At 41.4% G+C, this 19,063-nt stretch overlaps 2 protein-coding genes across 6 annotated transcripts in view; one reads left to right on the forward strand and one right to left on the reverse strand.

Moving 5' to 3' along the window:
• Positions 1-212: 212 nt before the first annotated feature.
• Positions 213-7,590, forward strand: arl6ip5a (ADP-ribosylation factor-like 6 interacting protein 5a). The gene is made up of 3 exons (XM_063911010.1): positions 213-455; positions 5,162-5,379; positions 6,239-7,590. Exons 1-3 carry the CDS (start codon positions 238-240, stop codon positions 6,412-6,414), a joined length of 612 nt encoding a protein of 203 aa, XP_063767080.1. The 5' UTR covers positions 213-237; the 3' UTR covers positions 6,415-7,590.
• A 5,413-nt stretch (positions 7,591-13,003) lies between these two features.
• The window catches only part of frmd4ba (FERM domain containing 4Ba), a 48,160-nt gene continuing 42,100 nt past the window's right edge, over positions 13,004-19,063 (reverse strand). For 3 of the 5 annotated variants that reach the window (XM_063910765.1, XM_063910762.1, XM_063910761.1), the window contains exons 20-24: positions 18,271-18,429; positions 17,129-17,889; positions 16,383-16,521; positions 15,824-16,066; positions 13,004-13,993 (exon numbers count right to left, since the gene is read on the reverse strand). In XM_063910765.1, the coding sequence (XP_063766835.1) occupies position 13,993; positions 15,824-16,066; positions 16,383-16,521; positions 17,129-17,889; positions 18,271-18,429 (1,303 nt within the window). In that variant the 3' untranslated portion in view covers positions 13,004-13,992. Of the gene's footprint in view, positions 13,994-14,755; positions 14,908-15,823; positions 16,067-16,382; positions 16,522-17,128; positions 17,890-18,270; positions 18,430-19,063 lie in introns of all 5 variants that reach the window. The other 2 variants (XM_063910764.1, XM_063910763.1) reach the window with 2 other exon arrangements.

Here is a 19,063-nt window from a genome sequence, read left to right on the forward strand (position 1 = left end):
CTTTAATAAATCCTTGCTTTGTTAATGATTGTTTTTGTAAGATGTACACTGTTTATTTCATTGTATCAATACTGTATTTGCACACATTTGGTTTTGACTGAAAATAAGTGCCTTAAAGGTTTGTATATGACTCATGATAATAAAGTTTCATCCAAAAAAAAACCCACGTCGCAGCCTGCTGTCAAATATCTTCTCGCGAGATTTTAGTTTGTTACTCTGGTGACTTCACGGCTTGTTATGAAGTCCTGTCAGACCAGTAAACGGAGCTGGACGCAAATGGCTAAAGTGGAGCTGACTCCGCTCAGATCCTGGAGCGACTTCTTCCCCGGCTCGGAGAGATTCTCCAAACCGGACGACAAAGATCCGGCGAGATGGAACAACAGGGTGGTCAGCAACCTGCTTTATTATCAAACCAACTACATCGCTATAGAGCTCCTGCGGTCACGTGACTTTTGGTTGGGAGCCACCATTTTGGCAGTAATACATGCCACGGTGCAGTGTTTTCTTACCGATGACGAGTATACTTCTCATTTTAATAAGTCAAATTGGATTTATATACAAAATTTGAAGAGTGTATATAAATATTAACATTGTATCTTCACATGACATGCTTTATTCAAAATCATAAACCTTAAGTTTTCAAGACATAGTACCATGGCTACCTAAACCCTAGTATTCTGTCAATTCACAAGTTCACAACTAGACTTTACCTAGACAAGTCTACATTAGCAAGTGTAAGGTGTTTGTTGTCACAGTGAATTACTGCCAGTCTTCAGCCTCGTGAACAAGACTGAACACTTCTCAACTGCATGTGAGAGTACTACATCCAAAGAAAGCTGTTCTACAATCACCTGCAAGTATCCTTCCAAATCTATAATACACAAGTAATTGATCAGCATTGTGTTATTAAGCATTGTTTAGGTTTAGCTTAACTTAGCTCAGTACGGAAGTATGCTGTCGGCGTAGCAGTTCTAGCTCTGGATGTAACATGAGCACAACTGCAGTTGTAACTTTCGAACATAACTAAGCAGAGGCAATAAAATACGGTTATACGACAACGGCATTATCACTTTTATCCTTCTCTGACATGAAATTCAGTACAGGAATTTAGTGTTTCTGACCAATAGCGTGAGGTTGTTATCACGCCGACAGCATTTGCAAGTAATTTAACTGGCTACTCGCGAGCAATTCATGTGAGTGTTATGGGACCATTGTGTTACTTTAATAACTGTGCTTTGTTAAGATTGAATTTTATAATTAAGTTTATTCAATGTATCAATACTGTTTTGCACCATTGTTTGACTGAAATAAGTCCTTAACGGTTTGATATGATCATGATAATAAAGTTTCAACGCCGAAAAAAAGAATCCCATCTTCAGTCTTTTCAATATCTTCTCGCAGATTTTAGTTTGCTCTCACTGTGACTTCCCGCTTTTATGAAGTCTGTAATACGATAAACTTGCTTATCGCCAATGCCTATTGTCGGGTAAGTTACTTAATATGCATACAGTAATTCTCGATGTGCTTATTTGATGGTTTGCAGCTTAATTCACTTTTCATGGTTGTTTTCACCTCGTGTGTATTGTTGTGTCCTGTTAGTGCAAACTGCAATGTAGCCTACTTAAAGGGATTAAGTAAGCAGGTGCATGAGGGATGTAACGTCTGTGAAGAAGGGTTTCAATCACAGATCTAGAAAGGTTGGATTGAAGAGCAGTCGTGTACATTTACTGAAGTACAATTATGAGGTACTTGTACTTTACTTGAGTATTCTCAATTTATGCTACTTTATACTTCGGATCCACTACATCTTAGAAGCCAATATTGTACTTTTTACTTCTCTACATTATTTTTGTACAGCTTTTATTTACTAGTTAACTTTTATATTTAAATTATAAGCTAATGCAAAGTACAAATCAATTATTAAATAACCGTTTACATATATCTATAGGTTAAGATATCCAGCAGCAGTATATAAAGTTATTCAAAGTAGTTAAAAACACATAAACTGTCATCATATATATATATATATATATATATATATATATACAGGATTCTGAAATGGGCCATTACGCATAAGGAGTACTTTTAGTTTTGGTACTTTAAGTGTTACTTATTAGTGTTATTAGTGTTAGTGTTATACTTATTGCTACTTTTACTTAAGTACCAAATCTAAGTACTTCTTCTGCATAAGAGTGAATGGGAAATAATGATTCAGCGATCATGTGATGCAATGTTGCTGTCTGTGTGTCTTCATTCTCATCATAGGAACCCAATTTTTAACAACTTATTTCAAACAATTTGTCCTCTTATGTAGGATATAGTTTAAGGCTTTTCATTGATATTACTATAGAATTAAAAATGTATGTCATAAAGCACCTGTTATGTACCAATGTGGAAGTACAGACTGAAATAAATAGACACAAGTGAAAGAAAGAGGGAAAGCAATCCACTACACTATTTTTAAAACCAAACAAATTATTTAGGTAGCACTTTTAAGATGCAAAGCTAACAGAAAGTACACCAAAATAAAACACAAAAAACAAACAAACTAAATAATAACTACCAAAGCTCTCCTTATTCATAGACAACGCAACTTTTAACTTTGTAATGAACAAAAACACTTAATGCCAACAGGAGTCAACAAACACCGGACAGAATGAAGCTCACACTTCAATTAAAGCCAATTAAATTAGTGCGTCTTGAGCAATCACTGTAAAGGTCTTGAGTTGGCCCTTTAAAAGTATGAACACTCTTTTGGTGAAAGTGAAAGTATAAACAGCACTAATCTACACTACTGCACACTTCCTGAAGAACTAGTTCAGTATCAGATAGATTTACACAGATCAGGAAACAAGAGGTTAAATCTCTCATCTAGGGGAAGTATCTTCTCATAGTTGGCACGGCTTTGTTCCAGCAACCAGAGCTTAATTTACTTCAAATAGCTGCCCCGTCATGGTCTGTCCGCTGACCTGTGTGTTGACATATTGGTGCTATAGTCCTGAAGGCCTCATAAGGTTTGTCTAGTCAGTGTTTACACTGCAGCAGCACAGTGGTGGGTAAACAGCTGAACCCCAGATTAGAGAGATCACACAGTATTGGATACATTCTCAATGAGTCAATTCTGAGTCATGACCCTAAGCAAAGATGGACTTTGACATTGACATTACGGTGATTTTTTTTACACAGTTGAAACATATAAAACATGGTTTAAGAAACTTGAACACAACTGCTGTAGGTGGAAGCGGGGAGTCTGCTGCTGTTGATAATAGTCTCAAGTTGTTTTTCAATTAACACATTGTCTGTTTGTTCCTTGTTGGCACACAGTTTGTGTGGGTGTCTAAGATGTATGTGAGATATGCAGAGGAGAAACATTTATTGAATTGAAAAAAATGTAGGTTGCATGCAAAGAGGCACGGTTGCACAACGTAATTACAGACTCAGGAAAAGGTTGTTAACACACCCAGGGATCCAATCAATCTTCTAACATGCTCACAATTTCACAGTGCAATTGAGAATTCTGTCTTGCATTTCTAGCAGGACTGGTGAAAGAGGCTAATGCGAAGCTAACCTTCTCTTTTGTTTATCTCTACATGATGTCTGGAGATTTTCAGGAATTAGGAACTTATTTACAATGGATAAACAACTGATTTACTAAGAATATGTTGTTTTGTTTTAGCTTATCACAGCTATTTTGATACAATCAATTATGAAATGTAAGTAAGAAGAAAAGCCAAAGATGTTTTTCAGGTGATTTAAAAATATGAGTGTTATTACTTCGTTTGTCCACCAGATGGCGACGGCGAGTTGCTATCCCACCTGCAAAGTGGACAGTGGATTTGATGTGGGTTAAGATTTATCTCCTTATGTAAATGACTTTTTGGAGCAATATATACTGCCTGCAATATATGGATAATTTCTATTATTATTATTTAGTGTCAGGTAAGTTATCGCAGCTCTGAGTTTTACATGATAATAGGGTTTTTGCTGCTGAAGAGATTTAATATTATGTCGATGAATCTGCAGATTATTTTCTTGATTTATGGATTTATGATTTGATCAATAAAAATGTTAGAAACGATTAAAAAAATTGCAAAGTCGCATCTTTACATTTCTTATTTTGTCTGATCATGTAGTACAGCGAGATGAGACATTTGATTCAGGTTTAATTGAGTGGTTTGCGTATTTATAATAAAGAGGATTAAAATAAATACAAAACCGAGATGTTAAACAGTCAGAGGAATTACTGTGGATGTAATTTAATAACCGAAAAAAGACAAAACACAAATGTATTCACAATTTCAAGTGAATTATTTTGCCCATGATATTTAGATTGCGACAGCACAAACTCTTAAGTCATTACTGTTTTCATTGTTGTTGTCCGCCAACTTTTTTTTGATTCATGGATTAGTTCGTCTATAAAATCTTGGAAAATATTAAAATAAAACCATTATAATTTCAACTCAGGTGTGGTCTTTAAATTCCTCATTTTATCCAACCATCATTAAAACCCTACACGCAGTTTACTAACACACAAATGAACCTTTATCAGTTTTCAGTACTTGCTGCCGCCACATGAGGTGAAAAGCAGAAACCAGAAAGACTTTGGTAGAATAATGATCCATCCAACCACTAGGTGGAGCCAGTGACCACACACACACACACACACACACAATGTGAGAGTTTTAAAGGGGCCCTTGTATGCTCATTTTCAGGTCAGCTGCATCAAATCTGATTTAAAGAGGACACACTATGTTCATATTTGTATTTTGTGCCTCTCCTGGGACATGTCTGCATGCTTTAATGTTCAAAAAGCTCTTTATTTTTCTCATACTGCCTGTGCTGCAGCACCTCTTTTCACTCTCTGTCTGAAACCAGAGCCCAGTCTGCTCTGATTGGTTAGCTGGTCGGCTCTTTGTGATTGTTCAACCTCTTACAGATGTCCCGCCACTTAGCCTATCACGTACAATGTGTTTGAGCGCCAATAGAAGCGTGAGCGTTACAGAGTGATGCCACTATTTTCCGAAACTTGAGGATTTTAGCTTTTGCAGACCATTTACATGTAAACCTGTATAATACACTACAGGAAAAGGAAATCCCAAAAAAAGCATTATAGGACATTTTTAACTGACCTTCTCCTCTCATGTGTGTCGCTGCCCTGCAGGTGCCTGAACCCTGAGGGGATGTTCGCAGCCTTGGCTCTGGTGTCGGCCGTCTTCCTGGGCTCGGTGTGGGCCGCAGAGAACCAAGATGCCATGAGCAGCTTCAAGAGAGTCAACCCCGTGGCGTTCGGGATCGGCCTCGCGGTCACCAGCTACATCTTAATCTGCATGCTGGGGAGCGTCATATGGTTCCTGTCTGCAATCATTCTCCCCCTGGCTCGTGAGTAAACACACATATGAACAGGCTAGGGAAGAAACAGTTCACATGTAACGGGGTGATTTCCTTTTTTCATCCCTTACAGTTGTATGAAAAAAGACGTAATGAAATGACTGATAAAAGGGAATTTATAGCAGGATTACAAAGTTAGTCTAAAAGAGCACATAGTGTTAGTTGTGAAAGGATCAGATATTATTTCTCCTCTGTCAGCTGTTCTGTTCTGTAGGCTAATACTTTAAGTGTGAATCTAAACGCCTACTGCCTGAATCTGCTTTATGGTTTTCCCCTTCTTTGGATAATTTGTTCTGTTTTTTTAATCCAGTATGTGAACCTGTATGTTCATTAAATAATGTGCGTGAGATGAACTGTGTGTGTTAAACTAAAACGGAGCATTTCCTGTCAGCTCAGATTTTATTTCTGCTTTTTGAAACTGTAGTATGTGTGTGCCATTGTTGGTGTATAGCCTGAATATGCTTCATGAAAGGCAGGTTCTCCTTTGAATAAAATCTCAGAGCAGAGGAGACGCTTTTGATCCTAAGTTCACAATAAGTAACAATGATATTAAGAGTCTGCTTCCATTTTTTCTAAATAGTAATTGTCACAGAATACATTTTTAAAGCAACCCTCCCCACCCTGCATACAGAAGTAACTCAATGTGTGTCATATAGCTGTGGTATCATGATCAGTGCATTTGGAGAATTGTGAAATGACAACAGTTCTTTCAAAATCAATGAAACATGTTTTAGGCTGAAATGCAGATCCTCCACACTGATGCTTTTCTGGTTTGACTCATAATGAGAACAGAGTTTATAGGTTTGTTTTTGCCAAACATTCACAGTCACTCTCCCCATCTGCTTTACAGTGATACTCGCACATGCATCCTATCGCCTCCGCAACATGAAGAATAAGGTGGAGAATAAGATAGAGGCCGTCGGGCTGAAGCGGTCACCCATGGGTATTTTTCTGCAGGCTCTGGGTGAGCAAGAGGAGAAGCTTATAAAGATCCAGAACTACCTGGAGGAGAAACTGAAGGATTGATGGGACTGTATGCACACCTGGCCAAAGATTGTCACTTTTTCTGTGAATGTCTAAACCCTTTTTAAAGCCTGTTTCCTATACAGGGTGTTGTGCTTTTTAAAAGAAAGCTTGTAATCTGAAGGGCTTTATCTTTACCTCAAGGAATCTCTCACTCCACCCACAACTTGTCGGGGCACTTTTACTTCATGCACTTCACTCCTCTGCTATGCAATGTGTTCCTGCTCACAGCTGCAGACTCCTGCCGACGTCAGAAATCAGTTTTATGAGTCTCAGAAACGGGTTACGCTCAGCTAAAGTCGTGAAAGCAATGTGTCGTCGTGTGACAAACACTTAAAGAGGGCACACTCGACACACATCACTGCCAGGGTATTTTGAAGGCTTGAAGTTTTGGGATAATGTTTACTTACATGAAAAGAATATTAACAGTGCTGGAGGAAGTATTCAGATCATTCACTCAAAAAAAAGTACTTATGTTACTCTTTGAAAATGTGAAAATCTGTAAGTATCAGTTAAAGAACCAAATGTGAAATGTCTCAATGCAGAAACATGTCTACTGTGAGTTTATACTTCCAATGAGAGAATATGTGCAATACACCATAATATATTATAACCCAATAAAGTTAAAGCAGAGCTCATTTTCATATAAGACTGCTGGTTTTCATTTTGGATTGCTCATTGAACTGTGTGATTTGTAAAACTTCACAATTGAAGAGGTCCTTTTATGCTTTTGGGGGTTTTCATAATAGAGGCACAAACCTGAAAATGAGCATAATGGGGCCCCTTTTTAATACAAAAAAGCTGCAAAATTGTCTCTTTTATGAAGCTGAAACCATGAAATGTTGGGCATTTTTGCATGAAATATGAATGCAATCATATTGAATGAGGGGAGGATTCATTTTGAATTGATTCATCTTTTAAAATCCAACATAAACTGTGTTTTTGCACAATGCATTGTATTTTAAAAGTGTTTCATATGTTTTCTATGCAATATCTTTCTTTAATGTAATGCACCTGAGGGAGAAAGTATACCAATACTCAAGTGAAGTACTTAAGTATAGTAAATGTTGTTACCTTAAATCCTACACTGTGCTATAAACCTTTCCAACTTCATGTTCATGCTTTTAAAAAAGAAACCTTTGTGTTGAGCTATGAAATACATACTTCTACAAACACTGATCATTGAGTCAATATTTGAGATGAAGACTTCAAAGGAGTGCGAGGTCTTAACCCTGACCATCAGTATTCCTGCTGCACCTCTCACTGCTCCGTTTAATCTTTGACAATGCCCCTCTGGCTGATGGATTGGCTAACTCTGCCTTCCTCTCCACTTACCCTCATGCTAATCAATGGGCTGCAGTGGATTATAGTGTGGAGAGCTGAGCGCTGCACAGTGACGGAGCGGCGGATTCATCTGCAGTCATTCACCTCCAAACCTCGCTTCAACTCGCTGTGTCAGCAACTTCAGACCAAAAAAAAATTGGATTCCTTTTAAAATTGACTGCAGATAAGGAGAATCCATGTGGAACTGTGTTATATGTGACGTGGCAGTGTGTAAGCATTGAGGGGAAACATGAAGATAAGAGAGATGGGATTTAAAAAGAACTTCAGAGACTACTGGTTTTGATGATAATTATTACCTTATGTCACATTTTGGGAATGTTTTGCTGTTACTCAAAACAGTCTCCTGCACGGACACAATTATTGCACATTTTGTGTTGTTCCCAGATTTTCTCCTAGTTACTTGTTTCTACCTGACAAGCTCTCTCTGATGAAGGCTGTCCTCCTGCAGGACAAGTGGGGCCAAGAAGTAGGATTCCTATTTGTTGTTTATCCTGTACAGATGGTTGGGGTAGTTTAAAGTTGAAGTTTAGGAGCAGCAGGGAAAATGTGAGGGACAGTAAATGTCCAGCTGCTCTGCTGAGTTTGCAAACTTTACACTTATTAATAGACTTAAGGTGAAAAACACCTTTTAGTGTCGTCAATTCGATCATTTGGGCTAATTTGCTCATTTCAGAGACATGTAATACAACAAAAATACATTCCTAATTGAAGTCGACATAAGTGGTAACTACTTTTTCCATCCTATTTTCCCGAATTGCCTCGTATTCTGAGACAGAAATCTCCATTTCAGTAGCCCTAAATACACCAAATGTTCCTATTTCGATGTCTGGATGGGGTTTACAAAGGGGTTTGTTTAAAGTTCACTCAAGGCCTGATTCATATCACATTTCCTTTCCCAAAACATAGAGCTTTAAATCATCTTGAAGGATTAAATCAACAGTATTTTTACTGCAGGGCCTACAGTTTATAAACGACCAAAGGCTTTTGCTTAAATCTGTTAGGATGTTCTATGTGTGGTTCTCTAATGAACCCTACTAATGACCTCTGCACACTCGGGTGTAACGATATTCCTCCACCCTGCTACAGTGGTGATAAATGTCCTCTCCTGCTGTGCCTCATCTACATCCATATTGTGCAACAGGAGGGAGTGAACACAAGCACTGGTGGATATAAACTCATGTTAAGTCATGTCTGTCTCTGGGGGCACAGTGGAGGCCCTTGTGTAGCTGCAGCTGTTGTGAGGATCATACCAACATGTGTGTGTGTGTGTGTGTGTGTGTGTGTGTGTGTGTGTGTGTGTGTGTGTGTGTGTGTGTGTGTGTGTGTGTGTGTGTGTGTGTGTGTGTGTGTGTGTGTGTGTGTGTGTGTGTGTGTGTGTGTGTGTGTGTGTGTGTGTGTGTGTGTGTGTGTGTGTGTGTGTGTGTGTGCGCGCGTGTGCGTGCGTGCGTGCGTGTGTGCTGCACGCCCAACAGGTGTGCCTTTGGGGTTTGACAGAAACCAGTAGAGGCAAACAACAGCCCTTATTAGTTATTGGTGTTTTTGTGTGAAACCCTTGTAATCTTGAAAGAACATAATTGCTTCCAAAGGTGATGTTCAGTGAGGCAACATGAGTCAGTGACACAAAAACAAACCTGTGTACTGTTTCTGCGCTAGATGCTAACACTTGCAACATCTGCGTCATCTTTGGGTTCTACCACATAAAGGCGTGGGACGTTGCATTGTATTTATTGACTTACAATAAGTGCAATCAACCATGAAGATACACATTCAGAACAGCAATACACTCGGCAAGTAAGGCTTTCAATCAGGCCAAACAATCCCAAGTGCTAATTAGCTTAAAATAAGCTAATACATTAGCTTCAAAATGGCTAAAGTGATAAATACAGAAATTTGCTGGGGTTGATTTGCTTTTAATGACCATGATGCACTCAAATGGGTTGGTTTTCAGTCTGTTAGGGAATATGTGTAGACTTTCTGCAGTTCTGAAATCAGACAGTGCATGTTTTTATTGAGGAGTAGCTTGGTCCCACTCGCAGTGCTAGCTAGCCGATTAGCTGCTATAGAGCAAAGTGCATCCATATCCAGCACGGTAGACCAGTTCCAGTTTCTTGAAGCAGGCACTGGTAGCCTTAATGTTTGTGGTAATGCACACTCGGGTTGACCCCACCAGCAGGCCCGTGAGGCTTTGGTTTCTGACTGGCCAAGCTATTTAGCAAGCCTCATAACTCAGACAGCCTGTCAGTCTGTTAAAAAAGCAGGTTTGGCTGCTTGAACCCACACTGCAGCCGATCACGTGACATATTCCCCCCTGTGACCTCTTCAGGCTGCCACATCCTTACGAGCCCTTCAATCTTATCGTACACCCACACAGCTTTCACTGCCTCCTCTGTAGAAGGCTGTCTGTATTATTAGCCCATATGACCGCGCTGCTAATCCCACTGTTCTTCCTTCATAACGTGTCAGAGCCATTACCCTCTGGATCAAGGTAAATGCGCTGATCCAGGGGAAGCCGTGAAACAACAAAGTCAATTTAATCTGAGTTTGTTTGAGCCATATGGCAGCGATGGCATGGCAGACATCCATCTGCTCAATGGGTGTTGTTTGTGTGACACTAATTTCACTGGTGTAGTTTCAGTAGTGACACCAAAACGATACCTAATTTAAAACCATACTTTGATGCCAAAGTGTTTCTTTACTATTACCCGGTGATCGCTAGATGTTTATCCTAGATTTGAAAAACTCTCACAAGATGTTCAAGATTTGGGCAGAGTCTCGTAAATTAAGGACTACTGCCTAAAAATAGACCCAAAAACCTGCAATCACCCAAAAAGCCGCAGATGCTAATGTTTAACACAAGTCGCTGTGTAAGTACTTTAACTTGATCAAATATACAAAATACGGCATTTTGGCGCAGAACAAGCTGTGAACTTTGTACAACATCATTTTAGTTAATTTACAGTCATATTATTGAATCAATTTAATGAATGAATCAATTTAATGACTATATTCACTTTCCTTTTAGTTCAGAGGAGCCCAAATATTAAGGGTCATCGGTGGCTCGTTAGCCCAATGCTATGCTATTTTTCCTAGCAAGTTGTTAACGCTGTCTGGTCAAGCAGCTTACTGTTGGTTTATAATGAGTTTTATTTAACCAAAAGCAGCTTATTGCTTAGGCTAAAACAGGGTTCACAACAATGGAACCTCAAAGTTGTGGAGCGTAAAACCAAAACAATGAGGCTGAAAGGCACTAATGATTCTCAACTCACGGGAGAGTGCCTGTTTTACACGGTCAATGAGACAATGGGAATTCCTTTTGGTTCTTTTAGCCAATTTGAATCAGAGACACCAATATAGGCTGACATGGGGTTGGTTTATCAAAAACTAAAAAGTTCCAGAGAAGCCCCCCTCCAAATCAGTGGCCCAGGCTCAGCGCTAAATGTCACAAACTGGCCCTTAACCTACTGTCATTTTGCAAAAGGGGCCCCCTGGGAGACACAAGTTGAGTTTTCCTGAGCTGAGCGAACGTTATGTGATGGAAACATGTTCTAGACAGCAGCTGATTATAAGTTGCCACAACAATTATCAGGCAATTTCTTGATTTGTTTCAACGAAAGACCCACCATACGATATATTCAACTAAGACTTTAATTGTCACCCAAGGTTTGAAGGTTTGAACACTCTTTGCTCTTTTTTTGCTATAATTGCCATAATCTTCTTCCTATTAAAGCTTTGTCTGTAGTGTTAGATGAGGGGGAAGCACATAAGAGCCCATTGTTTATGTAGTGGAGTGTCAGCTGGAGCAGCCTCGCCTGATGTCTGTCTGCAGCTGGTGTGAGGCAGCAGCAGCAGCAGCAGCAGCAGCCCAGAGACACAGGGAGACAGCTGGATACAAAACGACCCCCCCAAACACACACTGCACCAGTTTCTTGCTCTGCCTGCCTCGGGTTAAAGCCGAGAAGTTGGAAGTGTCTGAGACCTCCCCTGAGCTCACTCAAGAAGCAAAACACTGGAAAGGGGCAGTGAGAGCAAGTGAAACTGCTCCACTGTGGCCTTCATAAGGCAAGCAGGATATTTGGTGGTGGAAGGAAGCAACAGTGGAAAAAGGAGGCGAAAGGTTGCAGTGTAATCTACATGTGTACAGCAGACTTCTAAAACACAGAGGCCCACAGGGAGGGTTGGGTGCTATAAACACCGGCTTGTCATTCACAGGGAGGGAGAAGAACAGGTTTATAACCCATAATGGGTGTGACAGCTTTTAAAGACTGGTTTGGTCGGTTCACGGCTTAAGGACGCGGAAAACCAGCCTGGCAACACAGCAGGCGGTGGGAACAGCACAGCTCTGCAGCACGAGAGCCTTTCCAAAAGCAGATCAGCGCCTCATAATTAGCTCTCATCAGGACTGATTGCAGCCCTGCATTTATTCACACCGGCTAAAAAGAAAACAGTTATCTTTCCAAGTATAATCTGCCTCCTTGAATGCACCACAGACTATTTATACGTTACAATAATGGTCCAGAGCCACTGGGACAAAGCCTGTTGTTCAGAGCAATTAGGTGTGCATTAGAGTTTAAGTTGTTGTCCTCCAGTGGCTATCATGGTACTGTCTTTAAACCCCATTTCATTAATTGAATTGACTGAACAGACGTTCAATTACCGAATTTAACGGATTTGAGTTTAAATCCTGTGTTTTCCTGCACTCAGGTCTTTTCCCTTGATTAGATTCCCTGAGATGTTGCAGTCTTTACATTACCTTTAAATGGACTACTTTATCCATTCAATGACCCTTTGTTTTATCAGATATTCCTGTTGTGTTACATTTAGATCCAGACCAACACTTCTCTTTAAAGTGCCTCCACGGTGAACCCAGACTCCCAAAATTGAGAAATTCCTGATGATTTAAAGTAAATTGTATATCTTTACACGTTGCAAAACTTGAAACCGTCCCATAAATTGTGTGGTATGTCCCAAGTGTCATTTATCCAGGCGTATGCTCAGTAACACACATTTATTTTCACTAAAACCTCACAATACTTTCACATACTGGACTATAAAAAATGAATAGCAGGCCTTTGCAAGCTAAGACTTTTTCAGCAGAAGTGTAAATAATTGCAATAGTTGTGTAAGTTTGTAAACAGATGCTTTGATATAGTTTTAATTTAAACCAAATCCCCTTTACTTAAAGTTAACAGGATTTTCCCACAGTTTAATTATTCGTTTACGAGATTCTTTGACTGAAAACAAACTGATCTAAATGCTGATTTTTTTTTATTCAAACAAATGCAATTGTACAAATGACTAAGAACCAGCTTAACAACCATTTCATTTTCACTATATATTACATGCTTTTCAAAAACATAAAAATGCTCTAAAAAAAAGACGGAACCAGTGTATTTACAAAAAACAACACATTTACATACGGCTTCATTCTCTCGGGAGAAATTAGGAGCACCAGTCCATGATTTCCAGCATGGATGAAAAAGAACCATGTTAAAATAAAAAAGGTCTTCCTGCGGTGACGGATCCGATGTGGCAGTGATATTGGGTAATACTCAGAATGGTCACAAGTATTTGGCTCATTTGTATCGTAAGTACTGACAGTGAGAATACTTTGTAAATGACAAACAAGGAGTATGGTGAGGCTGTTAGTTAGAAGCTGTAATAAAACTGGCCCTGCAGAGTGTTCCAGGAAGTAGCCATGCTTTGTTTTTGACTCATTCATAACAAGTTCAATCCTTCATTTCTTTGATAACATCCTTATCTGATCCTTCATGATTACAGTGTTCATACATGTGTGTGGCGGAGGGTTGTTCGCAGCGGCTCAGTAATCCTGTCGTCTCTTTCCCTTTTGTCTCCACCACTCAGTCCACAGCAGGTACAGTTTCAGTGCATCATCATCACCCCCCCCCCCCCCCAATCCAGACATGAAGACGCTCCCGTTACGATCACAGCGTTGCGGGTCAGTTTGGCAACAGGAAACGTGATTCCTTTACTCTCACGAAAAGTTAAGTTCCTTCATTCTTTGGATCCTCCGGTACAGAGAGAAACAGGTAAGTGCAGTCTAAGGCACGATGACGACATGTCAAGGTGAAAGAATTCGGCGCGATGATGACAGATGGGCGACTACACTATTGTTCCCGGTTTAGAGTCTTCGTGCCAGTGTATCTTGTCGTCCGGCTCTGGGTTTGTGTGATTTTGGTTACTGATGTGCGGATCCATTTGGTTGACATCTATGTAGGATCTGGAAGAAACAGACAAGATGAAACACATTAGAGGGATGGAAAACTGAATGTTGCTTGCGATTGGTTAAGAAAGGACTCACCCTGGGCTTCCAACACTGTCCTATTTTATTTTAGCCTTCAAGTGCCAAGATGAGGAAACTGGCGCTCTAACAAATGGTTCTAAATGTATAAAAATATGCCTTTTATTTTAAGAAGTAATAGATTAATCAATTGCTTGAATTAAAAGGTCAGAAAATTCTGGAAACTGACCAAAAAATGTCTTGTTTTGTCGATTTAATACCCGAAGATATTCACTTGGATAAAATAAAAAACTGAGAAAGCAAGACCTTTTTATATTTGAGATATTTTCTTCCATTTTTTGTGGATAAATTAAGGATTAATCAATTTTCCAAATAGTTGATGATTATGTTCTGTCTACAGGACACAAAAACAAGACACGCTCAAGTTTCTGGTGTGTTGTTATCTCAGTTTCAGACAAATGTCAAACCCAGGGTCAATCCTTCTCACCGTACAGCACAGCAGATGCACGCAGGCATTAAAACACAAGCATAGCCTTTGAATGCGACACATTTCAGGGGTCACAATTTCCTCCTCTGCCACACAAGTGCTCTCCCACCACCGCACAACACCCACGGAAACACAGCAACACAAAAATGATCAGAAATGTGAGATGATTTCTGTTAGTCCCTGCCACAGATATCCAAAAAAAAAACACATCACCGTCACCATGAGGGGGAAGACTTTACACTCTCATCTCTCACCCTTTCTCCTGTGCTGGGACTGCTAATGGGAGGGGACAGGGGGGGGTTATTTGTGTTGTTCAGTAGCATAGGCAACATCACCACGCCACTCTAAAGGTCGTGCAGGGAACGCCATCCTATCACGACTCCGCCTCTCAAACTCTGGGGGACATCTGCGCATGAGAGGGGGTAAAGGTCATGGGTGAGTGGTGTGATGCAACTTCTGGAAACACTGGAGAGCTCGAACTGATGTCAGACACTGAAGCATTATTGGAAGGTACGGCCGGAAAAATTGAGAAAGGCATTAGCAGCAATGAAGTGATACAGCTCCGACCAATTCTGAAAAAGCTCTCTCACCCAGTCCCAAGTGTAAAGAGAGTTCTAAGAGAATAATCAACATTCGATAACCAGTCAAAGCAAGCTCTGTTCCCAGCAGGGAGTGAGGGAGCTTTCTAACTGATAAGATGGACTCCCGGACGTCCTGTCTGTCCTGTTTTTATCTGAAGAAGAGACTGTTTTATTAATGTTTTGGGGACGCTGAATCATGTATCTGGACCATACCAGTACACAGCTCTGGGAAATGGGCCTCCCGCTGATATCAGGACAGCGGAGAGGCTACATATCTTCCATTGCAAACTGAACCTGTTTTGTATTACCGTGGCAAAAAAAAAAAAGCTGAATAAATGCAATGAAATTAACGTTAAAGCTCCTTTGCTCGCTCGCGTGAGACGGGAGTGAGAGGAAAGGCAATAGCAAGGATGACTAGAACTAAAACTAAAAGCCATATGTTAAATTCTATATCGAGTGGCAGCACACGGGCAGGGTTCTCTCGTGGGCTGAGAGGAAGGCAAACAGCAGAGGAAAACAAAGTATGTGCGGGAAATGTGACCACTGTATGACAACAAAAGCCGGCTGGAAGAAGTAAGGCAGGCATGTTTGGTTTTAAAGAAGCCATGCAGTTACCTTATCATACATGACAACGTGAGATCAGTCAAACACACTTCAAAACATCGACAAGCAAGACTATGGAGTCACGTTGCAGACAAACTGAGCGACGCGCAGGCTCCGGGAGGTTTTCTGTTTACTTACTATGAACTACCTTTAGCAAAGGACACTTTACTGAGCCTGTGCCCTCTGGAGGAGCTTGGTCGCGAAGGGCTGGAGGAAACCTGCCTCACCCGACACCCGGGGGAGCAGGAGGAAGAGGAGGGATAGGAGGAAGAGGGCGGGGAGGAGGAAGCTGAGGAGGAAGAGCTAGCAGGAAAAGGGGCACAGCGCCTCTGGCCTTCGGGGCTGAGCCAGGAGCCTTTTAAAAGCTGGGAGGCGCCATATCTATAAGAAAGCAGGGCCGGTGGACAGTTAGGGAGGAGAAGCAGCTTTAAGTCCAGAGGAACAGATCTGATAATCCTCAGCTCGTCTGTCACCTCATGGCCGTTCTTTCTGCTTTTCATAACTCAAACTGAAGAAAAGGTCACACATCAGTGCACAGTAATGTTGTTAAAAACCATGAAGCAGCTTATTTCGTTCTGTAAACATCCATTCTGGGTAATTAACAGTAGTGTTAGCTGTGGGGATAAGGAGGATCAGGGAGTGGCTTATTGGATAAGACGCCTGAGTTGAGGCCAAGTGGGTTTTTCTTCTTTCTCACCTGCTGTGGGCGGAGTGGCTGTAGGGCGCTGTGCTGTAGGAGTAGGACTGCGGTACGTGCGCGGGCATGTGGTATTCTGACATGGTGCTTCCAAGACTCATGTGACCGTGCCAGTTTCCACTCAAGGACGCCGAGGACACTGGAGACAAATAGGGTACAAGTCAGCATCTGACCCACCTACATGTGGAAACAGGGTCGGCAGCACAATGCAGGACACTACAGAGGCGGTATAGCAGCTGGTATATGACGCTCCAGACTAACTTTTTCCACAACATGTGTCAGTATAAACCTTCAAAATATCTAAATATTATCCCTTTAACTAATTATTGCCATCTATAAATAGTAATCTGCAAAATAAACATCAAAATAATAAGGTAATAAATGGTTGCATTTGTTTTTAAATATTTTCAACAATTAGGAGCTAGTACCAAGTTTAACAGGTCATAAATAAAGAAAAATGGATAATTAAACACAACATTACTGAATAGAGCTTGAACAAATCATCTCAGCAACTTAACTCGGAGGAATTCTGCAGATTTTTGAACATTATTGGTTCATAATGCAGCGTAAATACTTACTATATTGAATAAAGTATCTCAAAAAGTAAATGCTGGTAGTTCTTTAAGCTGCTCAACAACTACAAAGCATTAATTCTAATCTACCATTTGCTTTTTATAATCAACATCGTCCAATAATGTGTAGGCGCTGATGGATCTGGTAATCCCAACACGGCTCAGTGATCTTACCCGAGGAGTAGGCGATGTTCCTGTTGTTCTGGCTGTGTGCTGAAGGCATGGTCTGATAGCCCAGGCTCTGCTGCGAGCCTCTGTCGTAGTCATAGTTCCCGTACCCTGCCGGTTTGTTTTGTGCGTTGCGTTGGTACCAGCCTCTCAAATGTTCTTCCACCGTGGTTTTATGGAAGGCCTTGATGGGCTGCTCGTTGCCACGGGGAACCTGGCGATTCCTGGGCGGCCGCATGGTGGCGTACGGGTTCTGCGACATGCCGTCCATTTCGTCGTGCCCGTAGTGGCCGTGCATGTTGTGGCTGTGATAGGCTGTCGGCGTTGGGTAGTTTGAAGTATTGACGGTGTAGTGTCCCTCCATCTCGTTGTCGTACATGTACACTCCGTTGGCGTACGGCTCTGGTTCCCGGTAGCTGGGGTAACCCGTCACATAGTAGGCCGTGGTGGTAGGTCGGGCTTGCTGTTGGATGGCGTAGCAGCGGCTGTCGGGCTGAGCCAGGTTGGGCATGCTGCCCGTGTTGGCGTACATGTCCTTTCTGTGGCGACCGCGAGCTCTGCGTCTGTTCGTGTGGTTGCCGGGGGCGCTGTACTCCACGCTGGACTGGCTGGTGTAGGAGGAGACGTCGTCGAGGACCTCGGTGCTGTTGCTGCGTCGGGCCGGGGTGAAGGAGAAGGTTGGCACGGGGAGTTCGACCTCCGTCAACTGAGACTGGGACTCCAGGCTACCGCTGCGCTGGCGGAAATGTTGTGGAGCGTCCTCTGATCTGTAATTAAAAAGACCAGTTAAAAACGTTTACTTAAAGAGGCCATATTCTTATTCTTATATGCTTTTTGGAGTTAGTCCTTTCCTGTAGTGTGTTATATAGGTATGTAAATGGAGAGGCTAAAATGTGTATACTTCTTAATGACATCCCTTCTTAACATTTGCGCTTCTATTGGCTAGTGCATCTCTAAGCGGTTGACCAGTCACTACAGAGCTGGCCAGCTAACCAATCAGAGCAGACTGGGCTCTGGTTTCAGACAGAGGGTGAAAAGAGTTATCAGCAGATAGTTCGTGAAGAAGTGTTTTCCTGTTGATCCCGTAAATGGCACACAAATGCAAACTGGAAAAAAAAGAAATCCCACAGAATGAATGAGGGCTGTACCTGAGCTGGGTGCTGCTGTAGGCGTTGCGAGTGAGGAGGGGGGTGGGGGGCATGCTGCGGGCGTCACGTGGCTGTCGGGAAGCCGGTTTGAATGGGCTGCTGTGGCTTGATAAGGCATCGTGGTGAATGTGGTGGACTGATTCCTGGCCGTAATTTAATCTGGAACACAGACAAGAACACATTATTTCGGGGCAGAGCTTTTTTTGGGATGTCTGCATGTGCTGTCAAAACTGAAGGGGGAAAAAACACTCTGGGTTTGCTTGAATGCATTTAAGTGATCACTTACACCTAGATGACTGCCGTTACATAGTCCACTGATCTTTGTTTTCATGCACCAGCAAGCATTACGACGGTTTCAAAGGGGTATTAATCTCTGAGGATCTAAATGTATTAATATGGAGGGAAGGAGTTAATTAAGCATTTACTGTTTAAGTCTTTGTGTGGAGTAGAAAATGTGCAGTTACAGGTTAAAATGATTTAATTGCAATAACTATATTAATGCTATATTTGAAGCCGAGAGCAACACATCACACATCTAATTTAGTAAACAGGCCTGAGGTGGCTGCCGCTTTAAACTACGGTCCGCTTTCCTGTTTCCCTTTCCCTGTTGTTGTCTGCTCCTTCACAGGCAGCGACATGTTCTTTTCCATCTATTTTTAAAGTGGGTGCATTGGGCTGATAAGCAGTAGATTGTTGGAGAGGCAGGAGAAGGAGGGAGGAGGTGACTGGCAGGAATGTAACTCTGGATCTTTCCTACAGGTCTGAACTAGCTCTGTGCTTCAATCTACAAAAA

Source organism: Eleginops maclovinus, chromosome 20, assembly GCF_036324505.1.
Source record: "Eleginops maclovinus isolate JMC-PN-2008 ecotype Puerto Natales chromosome 20, JC_Emac_rtc_rv5, whole genome shotgun sequence".
Taxonomy (NCBI): Eukaryota; Metazoa; Chordata; class Actinopteri; order Perciformes; family Eleginopidae; genus Eleginops; species Eleginops maclovinus.

Bases quoted from the DNA above. Each gene is read 5' to 3' on its own strand.
- arl6ip5a (XM_063911010.1), top strand. From the start codon at position 238: ATGAAGTCCTGTCAGACCAGTAAACGGAGCTGGACGCAAATGGCTAAA. The intron at 456-5,161 runs GTTGGGAGCCAC...GCTGCCCTGCAG, and splicing joins CTGCGGTCACGTGACTTTTG to GTGCCTGAACCCTGAGGGGA. The intron at 5,380-6,238 runs GTGAGTAAACAC...TCTGCTTTACAG, and splicing joins AATCATTCTCCCCCTGGCTC to TGATACTCGCACATGCATCC.